Source organism: Scomber scombrus, chromosome 11 (genome assembly GCF_963691925.1).
Source record: "Scomber scombrus chromosome 11, fScoSco1.1, whole genome shotgun sequence".
Taxonomy (NCBI): Eukaryota; Metazoa; Chordata; class Actinopteri; order Scombriformes; family Scombridae; genus Scomber; species Scomber scombrus.
In genome coordinates this window covers 10159118-10178525 of record NC_084980.1, presented here as the reverse complement: position 1 = coordinate 10178525, position 19408 = coordinate 10159118, and the positions used below count along the sequence as shown (strand labels likewise).

General features: G+C 41.1%; 1 protein-coding gene across 1 annotated transcript; it reads right to left on the bottom strand.

Moving 5' to 3' along the window:
* Window positions 1-13288: 13288 nt before the first annotated feature.
* Window positions 13289-18114, bottom strand: b3gnt5b (UDP-GlcNAc:betaGal beta-1,3-N-acetylglucosaminyltransferase 5b). Its single transcript, XM_062429115.1, has 2 exons — window positions 17848-18114; window positions 13289-15579 (listed from the first exon to the last, which is right to left on the bottom strand). Exon 2 carries the CDS (start codon window positions 15260-15262, stop codon window positions 14102-14104), a length of 1161 nt encoding a protein of 386 aa, XP_062285099.1. The 5' UTR covers window positions 15263-15579; window positions 17848-18114; the 3' UTR covers window positions 13289-14101.
* Between the last annotated feature and the right edge of the window lie 1294 nt (window positions 18115-19408).

The window sequence follows — 19408 nt, the reverse complement described above, 5'->3', positions numbered from 1 at the left end:
CTGAAAAAGGTCTTCGGTACATCAAACGGGAGCTCGAGACAATGCGTCAGCCATCACATTATCCCGACCTTTCACATGACATACCTGCAATGTATATGGCTGGAGAAATAGCAACCAGCGCATAAGCCTCTGGTTACCATTCTGCATAGTAGACAGAAAAGTCAAAGGGTTATGATCTGTATAAACTGTCACCGGCAATGATGGACCAACATAAACTTCAAAAAATTTTAGTGCCCAAATCAATGCCAATGTCTCCTTTTCAATAACTGAATAATTCAACTGGTGACGATTAAACTTACGTGAAAAGAAGCAAACTGGATGTTCAATTCCCCCCACCCCTTCCTGCAGGAGAACAGCCCCAGCACCAATGTTGCTTGCATCCACCTGTACCTTAAAAGGTCTGTCAAACACTGGAGCTGTAAGGACAGGAGCAGAACAAATCAGTTTCTTCACACCCGTGAAAGCCACTTGACAGTATGGAGACCAGATAAATGGAGTATTTTTTCTGAAGAGGTTCGTCATTGGAGCCACTACAGTGGAGAAATTGCAGCAAAAACTGCGATAATACCCTACCAGCCCTAGGAACCGCATCAGTTCCTTTTTGGATGTTGGTGCAGGATATTTAGCGATCGCCTCCACCTTAGCCTGCACAGGACGAACTACCCCTTGGCCTACCACCTTACCCAGATATGTCACTGTCGCTTTTGCAAATTCACACTTTGTCAAGTTCACAGTCAAATTTGCTTCAACCAACCTGTCAAACACTGCCTGCAAACGTTGAACATGGGCCTCCCAGGTGTCACTGAACACCACCACATCATCCAAATATGCTGCACACCCAGACAAACCAGCCAAAACCCTGTTCATAAGGCGCTGATATGTTGCTGGGGCATTTCTCAGCCCAAAAGGCATTACAGAATATGAGAACAACCCCCAGGGTGTGATGAACGATGAAATTTCCTTAGCCCTAGCTGTCAATGGGACCTGCCAATACCCCTTCAAAAGGTCCAGCTTAGTCACAAATTTTGCACCCCCCACCTGATCGATGCAGTCCTCCATACGAGGCATTGGATAGACATCAGGTTTGGTGACAGCATTTACCTTTCTGAAATCTGTGCAAAATCTATCAGACCCATCTGCCTTATCTGCCAACAGGCATGGAGAAGCCCAGCTGGAGCATGCTGGCTCAGCTATTCCATGTTGTAACATGTACTCTACCTCCTTCTCCATCCGCTGACGCTTCCCTACAGGCATCCGGTAAGGACGTTGGCTAACAGGTCGAGCATCCCCTACTTCTATGTCATGCTCAATCAGGTTGGTAACTGAGGGAGTATCTGAGAAGAGAGACAAGTGAGAATGCAACAACTGCACCACATCTAACTGCTGAGTATCCGACAAATAACTCAACTGACTGTCCAAACAGTTCAAATACGCAGAATTGTTGAGTCTCCCTGTAAGAATAGGCTCTGATGGAACATCAAAATCCTCTGCAGGCACCACCTCAAATGTGGCTAATGGCCTCACAGACCCCAATTTGTGACTGCTGACAGAAGGCAAGACTCCCTTTTTCTCAGAATCCCCTGCCTGAGAAAACTGAATCTGTTCAGACCCTTGTGTCTGCGCTAGCGTAGCTTTACTTCTTGCCCGTGTCACTGCACAGGGAGAAAAAACCTTAGGATACTGCCTAGCACAATCATCCGGCTGTCCAGACACCTGAGAGGGTGAACGCACATACACTAGGGGCGGACCATCTTTCCAGACCCTTGCACCAGCCAAGTCATTCCCCAGAATAATGTCTATGCCTTGGATTGGCAACTGGGGACGCACACCCATATCTACCTCTCCACAAACAAGATCTGAGAAAAAATGAAAATGATGCACCGGAACCAACAGTGGAATCAACCCCACCCCAACTACCGGAGCTTTACTTCCCGTAGCAGTAACGGTTGAAAAAGGCAAAATGCCCTCCACAATGAGACTCTCAGTAGCCCCAGTGTCTCGCAGAATCTTAACAGGGGTCTTGTCTTTCCCATCCAAGGACACAAAGCCCTCTGAAACAAATGGTGCATACATCTTATCAACACTTTTAGATGAAGAATTTGCTCCAGGAAGACCCGACTCAGACTCAATATTTCGTGCAGAGGACACAAGTCCAGCAGACTTAACATATACACTAGAATCTGCTGATGTCTGTCCTGTCTTACTGATTGGACACTCCCCTTTCCAGTGTCCCTTGTTTTTACATACATGGCAAACCCTAGCTGGATCAAACCTCCCATTTGTCCCTGGAACATGCCTCACTGATGGATGAACTGGTTCTTGGGCGACCCCTAGATTCCTACTAGGCCTACCCCTGAAATCATCCCTCTGCTGCTCATTTCTGTGGGCCCGACCAAACCCTGAGCCACCAGTATGTGTTAAAACATACTCGTCAGCAAGAACTGCCGCTGCCGATGCTGTTTTGACCTTCCTTTCATTGATGTATGTAGCAAGATGAGCCGGCAAAGAACTCTTAAATTGTTCCAACACAATCAAGTCACAGAGATACACATAATTGTCCACCCCAGAGGCAGAACAGCAGCGAGAGAAATGGGCCAAAATATCCTGCACAAATTCAATGTGTGTTTGCTTGTCCCCTTTTTTCCAGTTTCGAAATCTCTGCCTATACACCTCAGGAACTAATTCATATGCCTTCAGAACCGACCCTTTAACTGTAGCATAATCGCCACCTTCAGCCGAACTAAGGGCAGAAAAAACTCTGGGCCTTGCCAGTGAAAACACACTGCAACATAAGAGTCCTGTGACTATCTGGCCATCCTCTACCATCTGCCACCCGCTCAAACAATGCAAAAAATGTATCTGGGTCTTTCTCATCGAACTTCGGGAGAATACGCAAGCTCTCAGCAATATCCAAACCACTACGCCCCCCTGCAGACTCACTTCTTCCTCCAGTCCACAACGATTCCTGTGCTTTACCGTCTCTTATCAGCGCTAGCTTCAATTGCTCAACCTGCAATCTCTCCCTTTCCAAGGCCACTTCAGATCTGATCCTCTCATGTTCCAACTCAAACTGTAGTCTCTCTTTCTCCCTGTTTGCCTTTTCTCTCTCCAACTGCATATACTGGTCAAAAGACAAAGTCCCACCAAAAAGCTCAGAAACTGATGGAGCCAATGGAACCTGAACCACCTCCAAAAGCTTGGCCGACACCGCTAACCCTTCCACGATGTCCCTTAGCGCTACCTTCCGTGGCACCTGATCAGTTTTTGACCATCCCAACAATGTAGCCAACTCAAGTAAATCTGCCTTTCTAAACTGAGCTAATGTACTGCGAGCTGGTCTTTCCAAAAACTCAGAGACCAACGGATTACTATGGTCAGTGTCCATCATTAACCCTATCAAAAATACATCCAACCGAGTTAAATACCTGGACCTATTCAAAAAGCAACCACAAGGCAGCCTGAGTCACACAGCACACAACCGCAGGGATGATGAGTGATAGGAGCGCCCCCTCCTAACTGCCTAGCCCAAACTTACTAACTGCTCCCTAGTCTTCATGTGTGTACTGGCGGTGGGTATTTATGCACCTACAAACCGTCTGTATTGGGGAAGGCAGATTGCCCCCAGCCAATACTTAGGGGTGCTCCCGAGCCAAATGCTGCCAGCCGCGCGGACAACACACAAAAATAACAAACAGCCCTGAAAACAACAAACCAACAGCTTCTCCTTGTGAGATAACTGCTGCTACAGCCTACCTGGGGGACACAAGAAAATGCTCCTGCCAGACAGAAAAATAGCCCAGCTACTCAGCTACAACCATCCCACAGCTATGCACCGCATAACCCAAACTTACCAGTCTCTTGGCTACACCGATCACGTGCAGTTTAACACCATGAAAAACTAAAGCAAAGTCTCAAACTCTACCTGTTCCATCTAAACAAAAGAACTACTCCGGTGGGCCTCCCTAACCAAAGCCAAATGCTCAAACTTATCAGAAACTATAACAATTCCCAGGTTCTAACTAGACGAGCCCCCACTTGTTATGCCCAGCTCGTTTAAGAGCACAACAAAGCAGGGAGGACCACACGGCAAGAGCTCAAATGAAAGTAATTTATTAAAGTTAACAAAAATGAATCAAACAATAGTTGTAACATCAAAAATAACATGAACCAAGGCTACTTCCTAACACAATCAAACAAACAAAACTAAACATAAGGAGCCTGAAAGGCACCAGCCTTCCAGGAGGGCCAGAGAGTGAGAGAGAGACATCTTGGCACTCCAGGATTTAAAAAGGCTCCCAACAGGTGATCTCAATCACTTCATGAGGAGGGAGGGACCAGACCATCTAGGGGAAGAGAGAAACACAGGAGTAGAAGGCAAGGCAGACCATCCCCTCTACCATAGAGGCCCAGGGCCGTCACACTGAACTAATAACCTGAAAATAAGAATTGTTGTGTTTTAGTTACCTCAGAATGAGCCCTTTATATCTACACAGATATAAATGGATATAAATGGAGCCCCATGTTTCTACAGTAGCCCAGAACAGACCGACCAAACAGTGGCTCAAAGGATGGACTTTCACATTTTTTGTGGACACCACAGGTTCTCCTACATGCTTGGAAGGGGAGAGGGGAGTATTCAGTTATTTGCAAGCCGCAAACCTCACCACTAGATGCCACTAAATCCTACACTCTGGTCCTTAAAGAGACTTGAGCTGTACCCCATGTGATCTAAAACTGCTAGAAGATTGCTATACAATGTCAGAGTAATTGCTGGTGAAGTAAAACCCACCGACACACTCCATTTAATATTGCTGTGTTGTGTTAATGCCTGAAGCACCAATGACCTATTGGCAAGAAAATGCCCTGACTAAAGGATATTGGATACTGGGCGATACTTTAGATCAGTGGTCTCCAACCCTGCTCCTGGAGAGCTACTGCCCTGCATGTTTTAGGTATCTCCTCACTCTAACAAACCTGATTCTAATCATTAACTCGTTATCAAGCCCTTTGACGAGCCTCAGCTGCTTGATAACGAGTTAATTATTAGAATCAGGTGTGTTAGAGTGAGGAGATACCTAAAACATGCAGGGCAGTAGCTCTCCAGGAGCAGGGTTGGAGACCACTGCTTTAGATATTGTGAAGACTGGATACCTGTAGTAAAGAAAGATAGCTGTGTTCCAGAGAGCAGGGTCTCTGCAGATAAATACCCCACCATACACCTCTAGTGAGTCATAAGTGATGGTTGAGAGGGATTACTCCTGTATGAGTCTATACATTTTATATTAGGAAAATCCTGCATAGTATGCATTAAAGTAATAAACAGCAAGTTAACAGCTATGTTTGTTAAGTAGAAAACCTGGATCACCAAATAGCTTAACTTTTCTTTGTTGCTTTTTCTAATTTATTTATTTTGGTGGGTGTTTTTTTTAGTCTAATTTATTATGTCTGTGGGGGTCAGAAAATGAGGACATTCAAGCCTTCGGCAGAATCATTTTCTATATTTGACCGGAACAGCTGTGTGTTTCCAGAGCTCATCCTGAGAGATATTTTCAGCCCGATTCTCTTTACTCTACCCAGCAAGTTTCAGTATATGCAGAAATATTTACTCTGCAAGACCTCAAGTCATGAATGCAATCATATTCTGGCACAAAAATGGATTTTTATCTTGTCACAAGGGACCGAGCCTGGAGGCAAGGACCCTATTGTATTTGTGTCATTTTTTGTTTGTTTTTTCTACCGCCTCTTTTAGCCTCAATTTGACCCCTTAAACATGCTCGAAAACTCGAGCATGTTTAAGGGGTCAAAGCGCCACCTAGAAACACTAAAACGGCCACTACGCTGAGAGGAATGTCGTAGAAAGATCAAACCAAAACTCAATTGTTTGTCTTATCAAGACCTACAAATAAGGCGCTGACACCCCGACCTAAACCCAACAGGAAGTACACAATTTGCCTTTAAATGTACTATTTTCGTACGTTATCTCAGAGCTGTCAACTTTTCAGAAAACCTTGGAGTGAGATTTGAAGGAAGTTGGGTGGGCCCCCAATCTTTTTTGGGCCCTTTCATAGTCGCCACCATACGTCAAAGACATTTTATTCAATTTGTACTTCAAGTAAAGAAACTTGACTATGTACAGCATGGGCATAGGAAACATTTGAAATGTGGGTGGGACAATCTAATGGGGGAGGTCTGGGTGTCCTCCCCCAGAACATTTTTAACCGAGTAGATGTCATTTCCTGCATTCTGGTGCCTTTTAACAGGTGTTTTGACACTTTGATCTGACTATACTGTGAGAAAAATGATGGGTATCTACTGTGAGAAAAATGATGGGTATATTTTATAATTACATCCAGAGATCACATATTAGAAGATAATAAAAACGGAAGTATAGAAATAGATGAATCCATGTGTAGGCTGTGACATATGGATTCATTTCATAATTAGAGTAATATACAGGTGAGATAGTCATTCGCAAATTCTGATTTTTTGGGTGGTCTATGCCTTGACACATAAATGACAATGAATTTAAGGGTCCATTGTTGATATTCAGTTTGAAAGGGAGCATAGCATAAGATGGTTCACCAGGGAATAGTATGATATTAAGTTATCAAATGTTCAAATAGGTACGTGATGCTCTCCTGACTTTATTGGTCATACAGGGCATCTTGACTGAAATCTTTCTTTGGACTAGGCCCACCAAACCTTTACATATTAAACTTACACATGTCTGCTAATTACCCATACCATTTAAAGATGGTTACATATAACATATCAATCACAATATTGATTTGAATAGAAAAATTCAGATGTTGCAACTGACCCCAAACCTGGGGACAGTTGCAACACGGACCAGGGACGGTTGCAACATATTAAAAACATATTAAATTTCCCTAATTCATTATTCTTTATTTAGTAATATTTATCATAGGCCTACCTTGTGTCAATGTGCAGATGTAACTGAAGCTATTAAAACTCAATATTTCAGTGTGAGACAAGAAGAATGGAATAATTTGCAATACAAAAAACATTTATTGAACATGTATTTAGTGAACAAAAGCAAAATAGTTTGAAAACTCCAGTAAATATGAACGTTGTATAAGTTTTTAAAAAATATAAAAAAATATAAATAAAATAAACATAAATAAAAATTCTGCAGACTCCAGAACAATTCTGCTGGCTTCCAGAAAGAATCAACAAGGAAGGAGACCATTCAGAGTCACAGTTGTGACATATGAAAACATCAACCCCAGGTGTGCAATCTTTATGTGCCCAGGACTTGCACATCCAGCACTGGAGCCACACTTCCCTGGATTTGGAGAAACTTTCCAGGCAGACGATGCAGACATCTTCTTCTTCTTCAGAGTCGGATTCTTCTCTCTTCTTTTTTGGGGTTTTCTTTACACTTTTCTTTGTGGTTTGCTTTACTTCTATCCTTTTTTTGCCTTCCTCTGTACAGTTTTGTTTTTTTCTTCCTCTAATGCTTTCTTCACAGGTGTGTCTGTGAAGATGGCAGTGGAGCGCCGTTTTCTGCCTTTTGCAGATTCTTATTCTTCTATAATATAATTGCCAGTTCTTTTCATCATGAGCATAGGCACAATAAAATACATGAATTGTGCCTATTTTTAACTTAAAATCTTCAAAAATACTGTTTTGTGGTCTGTTTTGATATGACTAGCCATCTTAATACCTCTGATCTGTTACTCTCTAACCTGTTAGGGTTAGACAGTCAGTACTATGATGGGAATGATTTTGATTACCAACTTGCTCAGCTAGCTACCCATCGAGTTGTGTGTGTCATCATCTTACCCAAATATTGGAGTCTCCACGCTCAACTAAGGTAGCGCATTCTATGCCGGTGAATCCACAATGATGTAATGATTCAGTTCGACTCCCAAGACGATTCTCACCCGACTGGCCAATAGGAACTTGGCCCCGCCCATGACATTATTTTCGCAGCGAGAGCAAAATCCTGACACAAGAGCAAAGAAATTGCATCGAGAGCAAAGACTTAGGTGTCGAGAGAGAGAAGAAAAACGTTTTGAGAGAAACACATTTTTTTTGAGAGAAAATGTTTTCACACTGATAGCAAAAAAATATATATTTGAGAGTTAAAAAAAGTATTTTGAGAAAGTTTTTTTTTTCTCATAAATAATTTTCAAATTTATATTTTTTATGTTCTATGAGAAAATACTTTCTCTCAAAACTTTTTTTGTCTCAAATATTATTTGTTGCTATTGGTATGAAAACTTTTTCTCTCAAATATTTTTTTTCTCTCATAAAATGCTTTTTTGCTATCAGTGTGATAACTTTTTCTCTCAAACATTTTTTTCCCTCTCAGATCATTTATTTTCTCGCATGTAATAAAGACACAAATCTAACTCCATATGGTTTTACTTCTGCATAGTGTGCCCTCGTTACACTTTTGCAGAAATATACAGAAAATATAATATACATATGCACAGAAAGAACATTTTTCCTCCAAGCTTAATAATGTAACAAAACCAAAATGGAATGATGGTCTTTCTTGCTAAATATACCAATATTTCAATTATTCATTTTAGAATACTTAACATTTAAACTAAATGTACCAAAAACAGAAGAAAGGCATAATTTTGGCACAGGCTGTATAAGAATAGACAGACATTTTGGGGCCTGTATGTTTGTTTGTTTAAAAAAAAAATAATGTCATATTTGTAAATAATAGAGAATCTGTTCTGTCTTCAAGTCCCCAAAAGGCTACCAAATTAATCCTCCACAGACTTTAGAAAGCTGGTCCAAACCATGTTCCTGTCAGTGACACCAAATTCTGACACAAAGGAGGGAAATCTGTTGGTGAACTGTAGAGGTGCTGGCAGGCGGATTGTGTTACTTTTGGACAGAGAGCCATATTAGCTGTTTCCTGCTGTTTCCAGTCGTTAGGGTTACCTACTTAAACTAAGCTAACCAGTTGCTAGCTGATAAATATTTAAGATGTCCATATGGGGGCCCTGTGCAACATTTCCATGTCAATCTATGTGTTTAACCTCATACGTATAGGCTCCCTGAATAATTAAACTGTACTGTATTTCTGGTACTCTTACATCACCTTGTTCCTTCAAGAATTAGTTTCACATTATGGGAAATGCACCAATTTGCTTTCTTAGTAAGAGTTAGAGGAGAAGATTGATACACTAATGTATGTATAGTAAATATGAAGTAAAATATGAAGTATGAAGCCTTTATGATATGTATTTAGTTATTCTGCTTGACAAAGCAACACTCCACCTGTGTAAATAATCTTTAGTAGTTGTCGCCAATTTCCACAGAGAGGCGCCAATTCTTATTCTAACATAGATTACCTCTTATAATAATTAATTTTTGCTTGTTATAGCCTCCCTGTGGGGGACTATATTCAGATGGTGCATTGATGAACATAGTGTGCACCTATATATAGCAGGTCAACGTTGTCAACACAATTATTTTGCTAAAGCACCACCTGGGAGGCAACTAGAGATTAGGTTCATAGTTCTGCAGTCCGTAGCTGACTCCTCATGGACTGATTCTCTGTCACAATCATTTGAGTAAATCTAAAAATAACAAACCACTTCCCATCTCCCACAGAAATGAGACCAAACAGCTGGTACATTGTACATGGCATTATCAGATTTCCTCATTTAAATGAACATATTTGGAATATTTATCTACCTTTAAGTGGACAACCTAATATCGAACCTTGTGCAAATTTTAAAAACAGTCAGTTACTGCAATTTAGTAACACATGTAGGCAGCTGTTTGTGTTTTTACACCCCTCTAAATCCTTTGTGTACATTTTCTCCGTTATACATTGCTTGGAAACAGAGCAGCTGTTTGGAGAACAGTTAATCCAGGCAACATCACATTTCTGGATGAGGTGCTGTAAATAAACATATAGACAATTCACAGCGAGTCATGATGAAGTGAGAAGAGGCCGACATTTCATGACCTTAAACTGGCAGACGCTGAGACATTATATATTATTTAAGATATATGGATACTTACTGAGATTAAATTTGTTGAAAATTCTCATTGAGAAATATTGGCTGTTGCTGCAGCAGAGATTAATATACCATATTGTAGGGAATGAACAACGCAGATAAAAATAAGTAGCACTTCCTAACACAGCAGATAAATAACTACATATTCTCACAGGTTCAGTGATCTGTGAGTGTAATAATCTAAATTCTGTGTTGGTTTATTTAAAAAACACAGTCTATTGTTGCAGGATATTGTTTTCATGAACTGTGTTTTCCCCAAATCTGATTAAATCAGTCACACAACTGAAACATTACCACAATTTCTGTTTGTCTGTGAAGGTTTATGACATTATTTAACTCATGTCTGTTGAACAGTGACACAGGATCAGCCTCAGTTAGTACTGTGTGCCAGATGCCTCTGTGGAACAGACACTCTGGGGGTATTTTTGGCTCAGCACATGTCAGATGGTAAACAGCTACAACAAAAAGTGAGCAGCATTCCAGTACACACACTCCTGTACACAAAGTCCATTCCTTCTCTTAAATGGATTTGATTTTTGGAGTAAATTGTGGTGTGCTTTCATACAAGATGTTTGCACTTTCACTTTAATGAGGCTTGTGTATCACCTATACACCCACCCTGCTGCTCAGCAAACTGTTGCTATGGCGAGGAAGGGAAAACACATGGAGGGATCCAGGCTTCAGGCTGATTTGTGTAGTAATTGGCTTCTTACAGCCAAACGGTTTCAGTTTCAGGTTCAGTTCAGGTTTTATCTGAATGCATGTGCATCTGCATCTGCAAGCACAGCGGTTGATTTTTTCCGGCATAAACTGAATGGGGCTTGTCACATTTAAGTTTTGTGGTCTGGGTGTTTCTTTTTAGACATATTGAAAGAACACTTTTTATGATAATATTATATCGGTCTCTGTGTGTCTGTATTGTATTTCAAAGTTTGTACTTGAAAACAAACGTACCCTCTCTGGAAAATCCAGATTAAGGGAACTGTGTGACATTCAGGGAAATACGCTTAATTGCTTACTTTTTACCGTTGCATCTTCATTGAGTCTCCAGCCCTGCTGTCACCTGACATTTAATTGCATCTTGGGTGATCCGATCACAAGTGTAAAGCCTTTAAACACAGGTGTCAAAAAGGAGTTGCAGTCCTACATGCTTCTCTACATTTCCATCAGGACAATTAGCCACCCAAATCCCCATAGAAACTCTGCATGCCCCCCATCCACTTCAATTAAAACTAAATTAAACATAATGAAAATGAACACCACCACTGCAATACTATAAAAATAGAATAATTAAACGTGGACCCTCACACATTACATATCTATCATCTAAAGCTGTTTTAATAAATAGTCTTGTATCAGATTATCGTATTGATTTATTTTGTATTACTGAAACCTGGCTGTAAGATTATGTTAGCCTATGCATCCACTCTCCCCATTCATATTAATGGTCACATTACTGGAGACACTGGCTGAGGAGACACTGGCTGAGGTGGTGCACTCAAGCCTAAGAATCAACCTTAGATCTAAACTTCAAAAGTCTTGTTGTTAGTCTTTCACACCTAGCCTGGAAAACTTAATGGCCAGTTCTATTTGTTATAGTGTACCGTCCTCCTGGCTTTTACAATGGTGTAGCTAAATTTAAGGAAGCAAGTCCATCAGAATTAATTCAATGCCATGTCTCAGTACAACAGAGGGCTCTTACTCTAACTTTAGTCGCTCCCAGATCTTGTTGATAATGCCACAGTCTCATGGCAACTGACACTTGACTTCATCACCTCTTTAAAAAAAGATGATAATAAACAAAAGAGGTTGGCTCCATGGTATAACTCCCAACGACACAAATTAAAGCAAACACTGCAAAAATGTAAAAGAACATGGCGTTCCATCAAACTGGAAGAATCTCATTTTGTCTGGGAGGACAGTCTTAAAACTTACAGGAAGGCCCACGCTAATGTAAGCGCTTCCTATTCCTCATCATTAATAGAGGAGAAGAAAAACAGCCTGAGGTTCCTTTCAGCACTTTTGCCAGGCTGACAGAGTAATAACTCTATTGATCCATGTATTCCTACAGCACTCAGTGGTAATGACTTCATGAGCTTCTTTAATGATATAATTCTATTAAAGACAAAATTCATCATCTCCTCCAACAGGCACAGATTCATCCACAAGCACAGGAACCTTAGAAACAGCTTTAAAACCCGATCATCTAAACCATCATTTTGTTTTTTAGACCTCATCACAACTAGGCAGCTTAAGGAACGTTTACCCTTAATTAGCACGTCTTTACAAAATATGATTAATTTGTCTTAAATAACAGGTAGTTGTCATAAAATCTCTTCTTTAAAAGCCTACTCTTGATTCAGGCATTTTAGTCAACTATAGATCTATATCTAACCTTCTCTTTCTCTCTATTTCCATTGAGAAAGCAGTTGCCAATCACTTTGTGTGACTTTCTATACAACAATAGTTTATTTTTTACTTTCAAGTCAGGATTTGGAGTGCAAATGACCTAATTGCATCTAACCAATGACTTCTCTCTGTGCTTGTCTTGTTAGATCTTAGTGCTGCATTTGACACCATTGACACCCAATTACAGAGACTGGAACATTTTATTGGCTAAAAACTACATTAAGCTGGGTTAAGTTCTATTTATCAGATCAATTTCAATTTCAGCCTTGAGCTGCTAGCCTCAAGTGGAGATGAGGAGTGGGCTACAGAGGTCTTGTAAGTTCACTTCTTTCTAACTCCCCACCCACAGATTTGTTTCATTTTCAAACTTGTAATTTGCTTCAAGTTACACCACGTGGAGAAATTTACTAAACCGCAGCTACCATTTTCTCAGCTGTGGAGTAACACTCCCCAAGACCTGTGATAATACTTAAATGTGGAAAATCAGTGTGTCCCCCCTTCTAACTGAGAGGCATCTCAGGTAGTGATGCAACAGACTGCACAGCCTTCCCCTTTCTCACCTACTGGCAGATTAGAATGTCCAAACCACCTGACTTGACTATCTTTTGTCTAAAAATGTTCACAGAAATGGCAGGGTGCAGAATCAAATCTTTCCATGCCACGGAGCCAATTATCTCAGTCACAAGTATATTATCCTGACATGTACTCGAGTGCAGAAGTCATATTGAAACAGCTACAAGTTGTGCAGTCAAACAGAGGTTTCCTGAGCTTATGTTTCCTGGACAACAAACACAGCTTCAGCCAACAAACATGACTTGACTGATGACTACTAACAACAACAAAGACAATATTTGACTACTCTTTTACACCACTGAGAACAGAGTGGAGATTTTATTTCATTAAAAAAAAAGTTTCACAATTTCAGTTACATAAAAAATATGAATTTTATGAATGAATGAATTTCTATTTTGAACCCACACTTTGTTGATCATCAATACATGTTATTATTTTCAACACAGGAGCTGTTTGTAAAGCCTGTTCAATTACACATCTATCTTACAGTTTACCTCACTGTGTGGAATTTTACACTTCATGACGTAGACATTTTTAGATCTGACACATCACTGACTGACTATATATTTTGACTCACACATAAGGTCAAAGTGTGTCACTTCGGCTTTGTGTTGTCCTTTTAGAACCACCCAATAGATATGATAAGATAAGTATTCAGTATTTCCTGAAGTGATTCAGTTGGCATTCATGTTAAAATGTATTTGCAACCCTTTTGTGTATCACAGCAGTGGAAATCCAAAACAAGGAGGAAATATTGTTAGTTGATTTAAAATCCCATTTGTGAGTGAGGCTGGGACAATATCTTTTCAGGACCTATTACAACACATTCTGCTGTCATTGCAAAGCCAGTGTTGTCACATTACTAAACACCCTAGGCTAGAGGTCAGTGATGCGTTGGTGATCTCACAATAACAGTATCAGACATCAATCGTCTGGTCTCTTTGTCTCTTGAAACACCCAACATACACTCCAGTGTTTTGACATACACGGGTGTCCAACTGAAAGGACTGAGGTAATATTTGCAGCGATGATCCTCACTTTATTATGATCGATGACGCATGCTCTCACTTTCTTTCACACACTGACACACACAAACCTGAATAATACTACAAGAAGGCTGCCTTGCAGGGGTAGGTGTTGAAATAGTACGGTTTACAAAGAAGAGCCATTTTCACAGCTGTACAGTACAGCCTCCCTATGAGTCCAGAGGTCCTCTGTTTCACCTGTGGGTGTGTCGCGGCCTTCCACAGATCATAGATATCATCCACGTGACCATGTGATGTCATCATCTGGTCATAAATACACAGGTGGTACGGCGCCTTGCCCTCCCCTGAGAAATAGAGGTGTTCTTGTGGTGACACACCAATGGCGTTGGCACAGATCCCCATGAACACATCATCTATGTAAAGAGAGGCGTTCAGGGTCAGCGTGGCTTGGTAGATTTTGTCCGCTACATCCCTGGAGACCACGTACCCCGCCCCAGCTGTGTAGTCAGGGTAAGACATCCACTGGTACATCTCAAAGCTCACAAAGTACTTGCTGTCTTTGCTGCGGATTGGCGGTGCCCCTCTGTGCACTCGACCAATCCAAAAGTCTGTGACGCCCCTGCTGCTCATATCCTGCAGGTAGCTCACCAGGTTGGGCATATGAACAAAGATGTCATCATCAGCGGTCATGAGGAATCGGGCGTGGGGGCAGCGGTTGTGCATCCAGTGGAACTGCATGATCAGCTTCAGTGTCAGGTTGTGGAAGGAGTCTAAAAAGTCTTGTTGGATTAAGTCACAATGGAGACGATCTTCCTGGATGAGCTGCTCCTGAAAATCAACCTCTCTCTTACTCGAGGAGGGCTCGTCCTTTTTGGTCGGAGGTGCTCCCAAGGCGAACACCACCTTCACTGTTACTCCCAGGGTGTTTTGGATGTAGGTCTCATTACCCCAGGTGGATCTGATGGCATTACGCCTCTCAATGTTCTCTGGGGACGTTTTGACAAAGAGGAGCAGGAGGACGTCCTTGCCGGCACACTTATCTGGGTGGTCCAGCAGGTAACGGAAGTTGCTGAAGCTGCGGGCCTGCTCACGTGGGATGGTGAGGCTCTTGTTGATGTAGGCGAAGCGGTTGACCAGGTAGCGGTATGAGTAGGATTTGACATGGCTGACAACACTATTGTCCAGCTGCTCCCAGCAAACCATCACCACTGACAGCACCAAGCAGGTGGTCATCAGCTGCACACACTGGCATTTTCGTATCCGGCGGAAATTCACAAACATCCTGGAATCTTGTCACCCGGTGGCGGTGGTCCCTGTCTGGTTGGTGATGGTGATGAAGCAACTGTTCTTGTAAGTGTGTGAGCAGGAGGCAATGCAGCAGAGGTGGACGTTCAGAGTGTTGTTCCAGTGCCTCAGTGCAGCACTTGGTGGGTCTTCCATCCTAGGCTTTCCACATTCAGCAGGAGGCATAAGGTGGTGGTGAGAGTCACTGGGTCTGCTGGGAAATATCCTCCATTACAGCAGAATTCCTCACACGCTCACTGTCTCGCAGCGGATGCACATTCATTTTTCACCCATGAGACTGCTGCTGTGAAGCTCTGAGGAAACAGAACACATTTACTGTGACGACAGGGTATGATGTACTTTGGTGAGACACAAATATGGAACAGAGTATAGATTTGGCGTCCAAAAGGAGGAAGTGGAAATAAGTGAGAAAATAACCACACTTTCTCAATGACTGCTTAGTCAATTTCCTCCTTATATGGTTTAGTTTGTCTGTTCCGTTCTTGTGTCATGATTTTGTGAGCACATAATTCTCAAGAAGTGTTGTCCAGTACAGCATTTGACCATAATGACCATAAACCTATCTGCCATATCTGCAGTCCAAATCAGCTTAGGAAGTCATTGCTGTTATTGATTCAATTAAATGTTTTTCCCAGTAAAAGAGGACGACAACTTTGTTTATCAGTCAGAAAGAGAAAGCATGCACTTTTGCTTATGTACAGGAGTAGTAATGTTAGCTGAAAAGTCAAAAAGTGAGTGGGTGGGGTTGGGGTTGGGGTGGGGTGGGATGGGGTGGGGTGGGGTGTACTGAATGCAAAAGCCAACACAGCAAATGTTGCAATACAAGCTGGTCCATAATGGAGGGGTTTAAGGTGCGGACCCACTGAAATCGCTGAGAGTCATGGAAAGCATTCGGACACAATGGACAGCGCCAGAATAGCTATGCAGCACAATGCGGGACGAGAATAGCCTGCTTCCGCCCGGGCCTGGGCTAAAACCTAGGGGGGGGATCATGATGGGCCCGGGGCCTGGGACTCCCACCGCACCCCGAGAGCTTTTTAAACATCATTGGATGGCCTATGCCTAATGGGGTCACTGGCTCAGAATGGCTCTCTTTTCTCTTGGCCTGATAATGAGAAACACTGCTTCACCTCTGGTTCACTTCAGCCTCATGCTCAATTACAGTATACACACAGTACTTTACCAGGCTGGGACAAGTATATTAATGTACAGCCTGTCTGTTACAAAGATCTGTTCTACTATTGTCAGAGGATGATAAAGTTTCAAAAGTTAGAAAGGAAAAAAGAACACATACCTGAACTGTGATCCATGGATGTAACATATGAATATTAGTACAGCATTTATAGTTATTTTTCATTGCTAAGTGAGTGGTCACGCCTTATTTTAAAATAACAGGTTCACTCAATTTACACTTACCTCTGGTGATAACTAATAATGTAGTGAGTTTGCAGAGGTTTCTTCCTTTACTCTGAACACAACACAGTTCTCACAGCATTGTAAAAATTACATTAAAAATCAACAGCAATGTCTCTTTCCAGGAACAGTGTCACTGTTACTCTGGATAACCTAGACTACACGTTTGAAACAGTTTTTTGTTGTTTAAAACATGTTCAGCATGGAAATATTGGGAATATTGACATTGTATCAGGAAAAACAAGTTGCTATTGACTTTTTTTTTTTTTTTACATCTGCCTTTTACCTTAGCTTTAAGTGCCTCCATAGTACTGGGAAGTAGAAAACCAAAAAACAGTACAAACTATCTGGTTGTGCAGATATACTGTATAGGTTAGCATAAGTTAGTGAGAACAATTTTTTTTTTTTTGGTGAACTGTCTCTTTAAGGACGAGGTATGACCAGCTGTCCACTCCAGCGCCATAACATGACTTCACATATACACATATAGATCAGATTATAGTACAGTGGAACATCTCTTATGTTCCACCCACTCTTAAATACACAAACTACCACAATGACTATGTTTTTTAATATATACATTTTTGGAATATATATTTGACAAGCCAACACTGACGTGGGACTCATTTGCTCAATGAGAAAAAGAAAAGACAATAGATTGCAATCTGAACTGGTTGATTCAGATCCCCATAGAGACAGGACTCATATGACAGGTGTACGATGTCATCATTCAACAATGTGACTATACTTAATGCATAAGATCTTTGTATCCAGCCTGGGGTATTGTATCCAAGAAGTATCCTGTTATTTTAATTTAACTTTTCTCTTACAGTTTACAGTTTCTTTTCAAAGAGAAGCGCATGATGAGTTCTTGTATTTGCTTATAGACTCAATTCTCTTTAGATTATTGACTGAAGGTGTTGTCACCGTCATTCTCTGTGCTGCTGACGTTTGTGATTCTCTGAGTGCTTCTCTGTTTAACAACCCTTCAAGTGTTGATCCTACATTTAAACAAGCACTCTGAAAGTGAACTACCCCACTAGCATATTTCTAAAGTCAACGTTTGTAAAAATAGATTTGAAACCAGAGGCAAGGAGGGAGGGAGGGAGGAGCAAGCACACATCACTCGACTGAGAAGCAACACTCACCGGCAAAATAAAATATCTGTGTGTGAATCCAAGGCACAGAGAAACAGCAACAGTCTTCTTTTGTCTCTGAGTTGTCTTCTTCTGCTGCACAGATCCTCTTCTCTACTTGGAATACCCGTTTACTTTCCCTTCAGGGGACAGGAGGTGAAAGACTTGTCAGAAGCAGGTATCATCACACTTAATTAAACACTCAAAGCCTCTGCGTGGAGTATCTGTGTGAAGATATCTGTGATGGATTGTCTGCGTTTTTTTAATCTGATCCTTCCTCTGCCCTGAGTGTGTAGACAGTAAGTTGCTTGTAAATGTGCTGGGTGCCTTGGTTCTTCTCTCTCTCCCTCTCTGTGTGGGGGTGGCCTGTAGTCAGTGTGGGTGGTGCCCTCTGTCTCATCTTTTTACTCTGCACATCATAAAGCAGGATGACAGGACAACTGAGTCAGTATAGCTTACTCAAATCATTGTCTGACATGAATTGTTATTTTAAAAAAATTATCTACAAAACATAAATATCTGCCACGTCAGAGGTGTGACGACACCCCTTGGACAAACTCCTTGTTCTCCACCTGTAGGAGCCTGGTGGGCGGAGTTGGGTCATTAGGGAGATTCAGCTCACCTGGACTGACTTGCTTTTGATGACAGTCACTCACTGGCCCTGTCTCCTCACACTTACACCATTTTGATATTGATTGTGTTCAGTTTCATTTCATTTTTTAGTTGTTTTTGGTTGCAACTCTTGTGTAGTTTCCCTTCCTTTGTTCAGTTTTGAGTCAGCTTGTGAAAGAGTGCTGATGGTTTCATGCTCCTGTTGCAACATTGGTTTCTTTTCATATCAAGTAAAAGTTTTTCCAACCTTTAAGTACAAGTTAACCACTTATTTGATATTTGAATATATTTGCTTACTTACTGTAGGTGGAAGCAAATATATTCATAGCACGCACAATTGAACTACTTTGAATTTCCTGGTTTGTGAGGGGACAACTGTAAAAATACGGAAATATACATATATCAGATCAACTATGATAAAATACTCTGCAAACACATCTCTTTACCGCTGATTTATTTGCATAAAGAAATTGCCCCCATAAAGCGGTCAGCATTTTTACCTGCAATAGATGATCCATTCACAAGTTAACCCTTACATACTGTTCATATTCAGGCATTTCAAAGTATCCCCCCATAATGAGTCTCTATACATAATTTTGGAAACACAAATCATTCATGTATACCTCATTAATCATTAATAAATTGGTGATTAATCCTTAATGAAGCTTAAAAAATATTTACAGTTATTCTATATAATGGTCCAATGCTATAAAACACTGGAGAACATAACGCCTTCAATAAATGATGATGAATGGTGAATAAACAGTATTTTAGAATTTTTAATATATATTAGTCAAACACTCAACAAAAAATGTGTATCAGCTGCTCAACATTTTTTATATTATTCTTATTTTGTATATTCTGGATCACATTAGGATAAGTCATCAAATTTCTGGCTAAAATTGCATTTTTTAAGGTGTTTTTTCTTCTCTCAAATGCAAAAATGGGTCAAATTAGACCC

Excerpts from the sequence above, each read along its gene's own strand:
- b3gnt5b (XM_062429115.1), bottom strand. The coding sequence starts at position 15,262 with ATGTTTGTGAATTTCCGCCGGATACGAAAATGCCAGTGTGTGCAGCTG.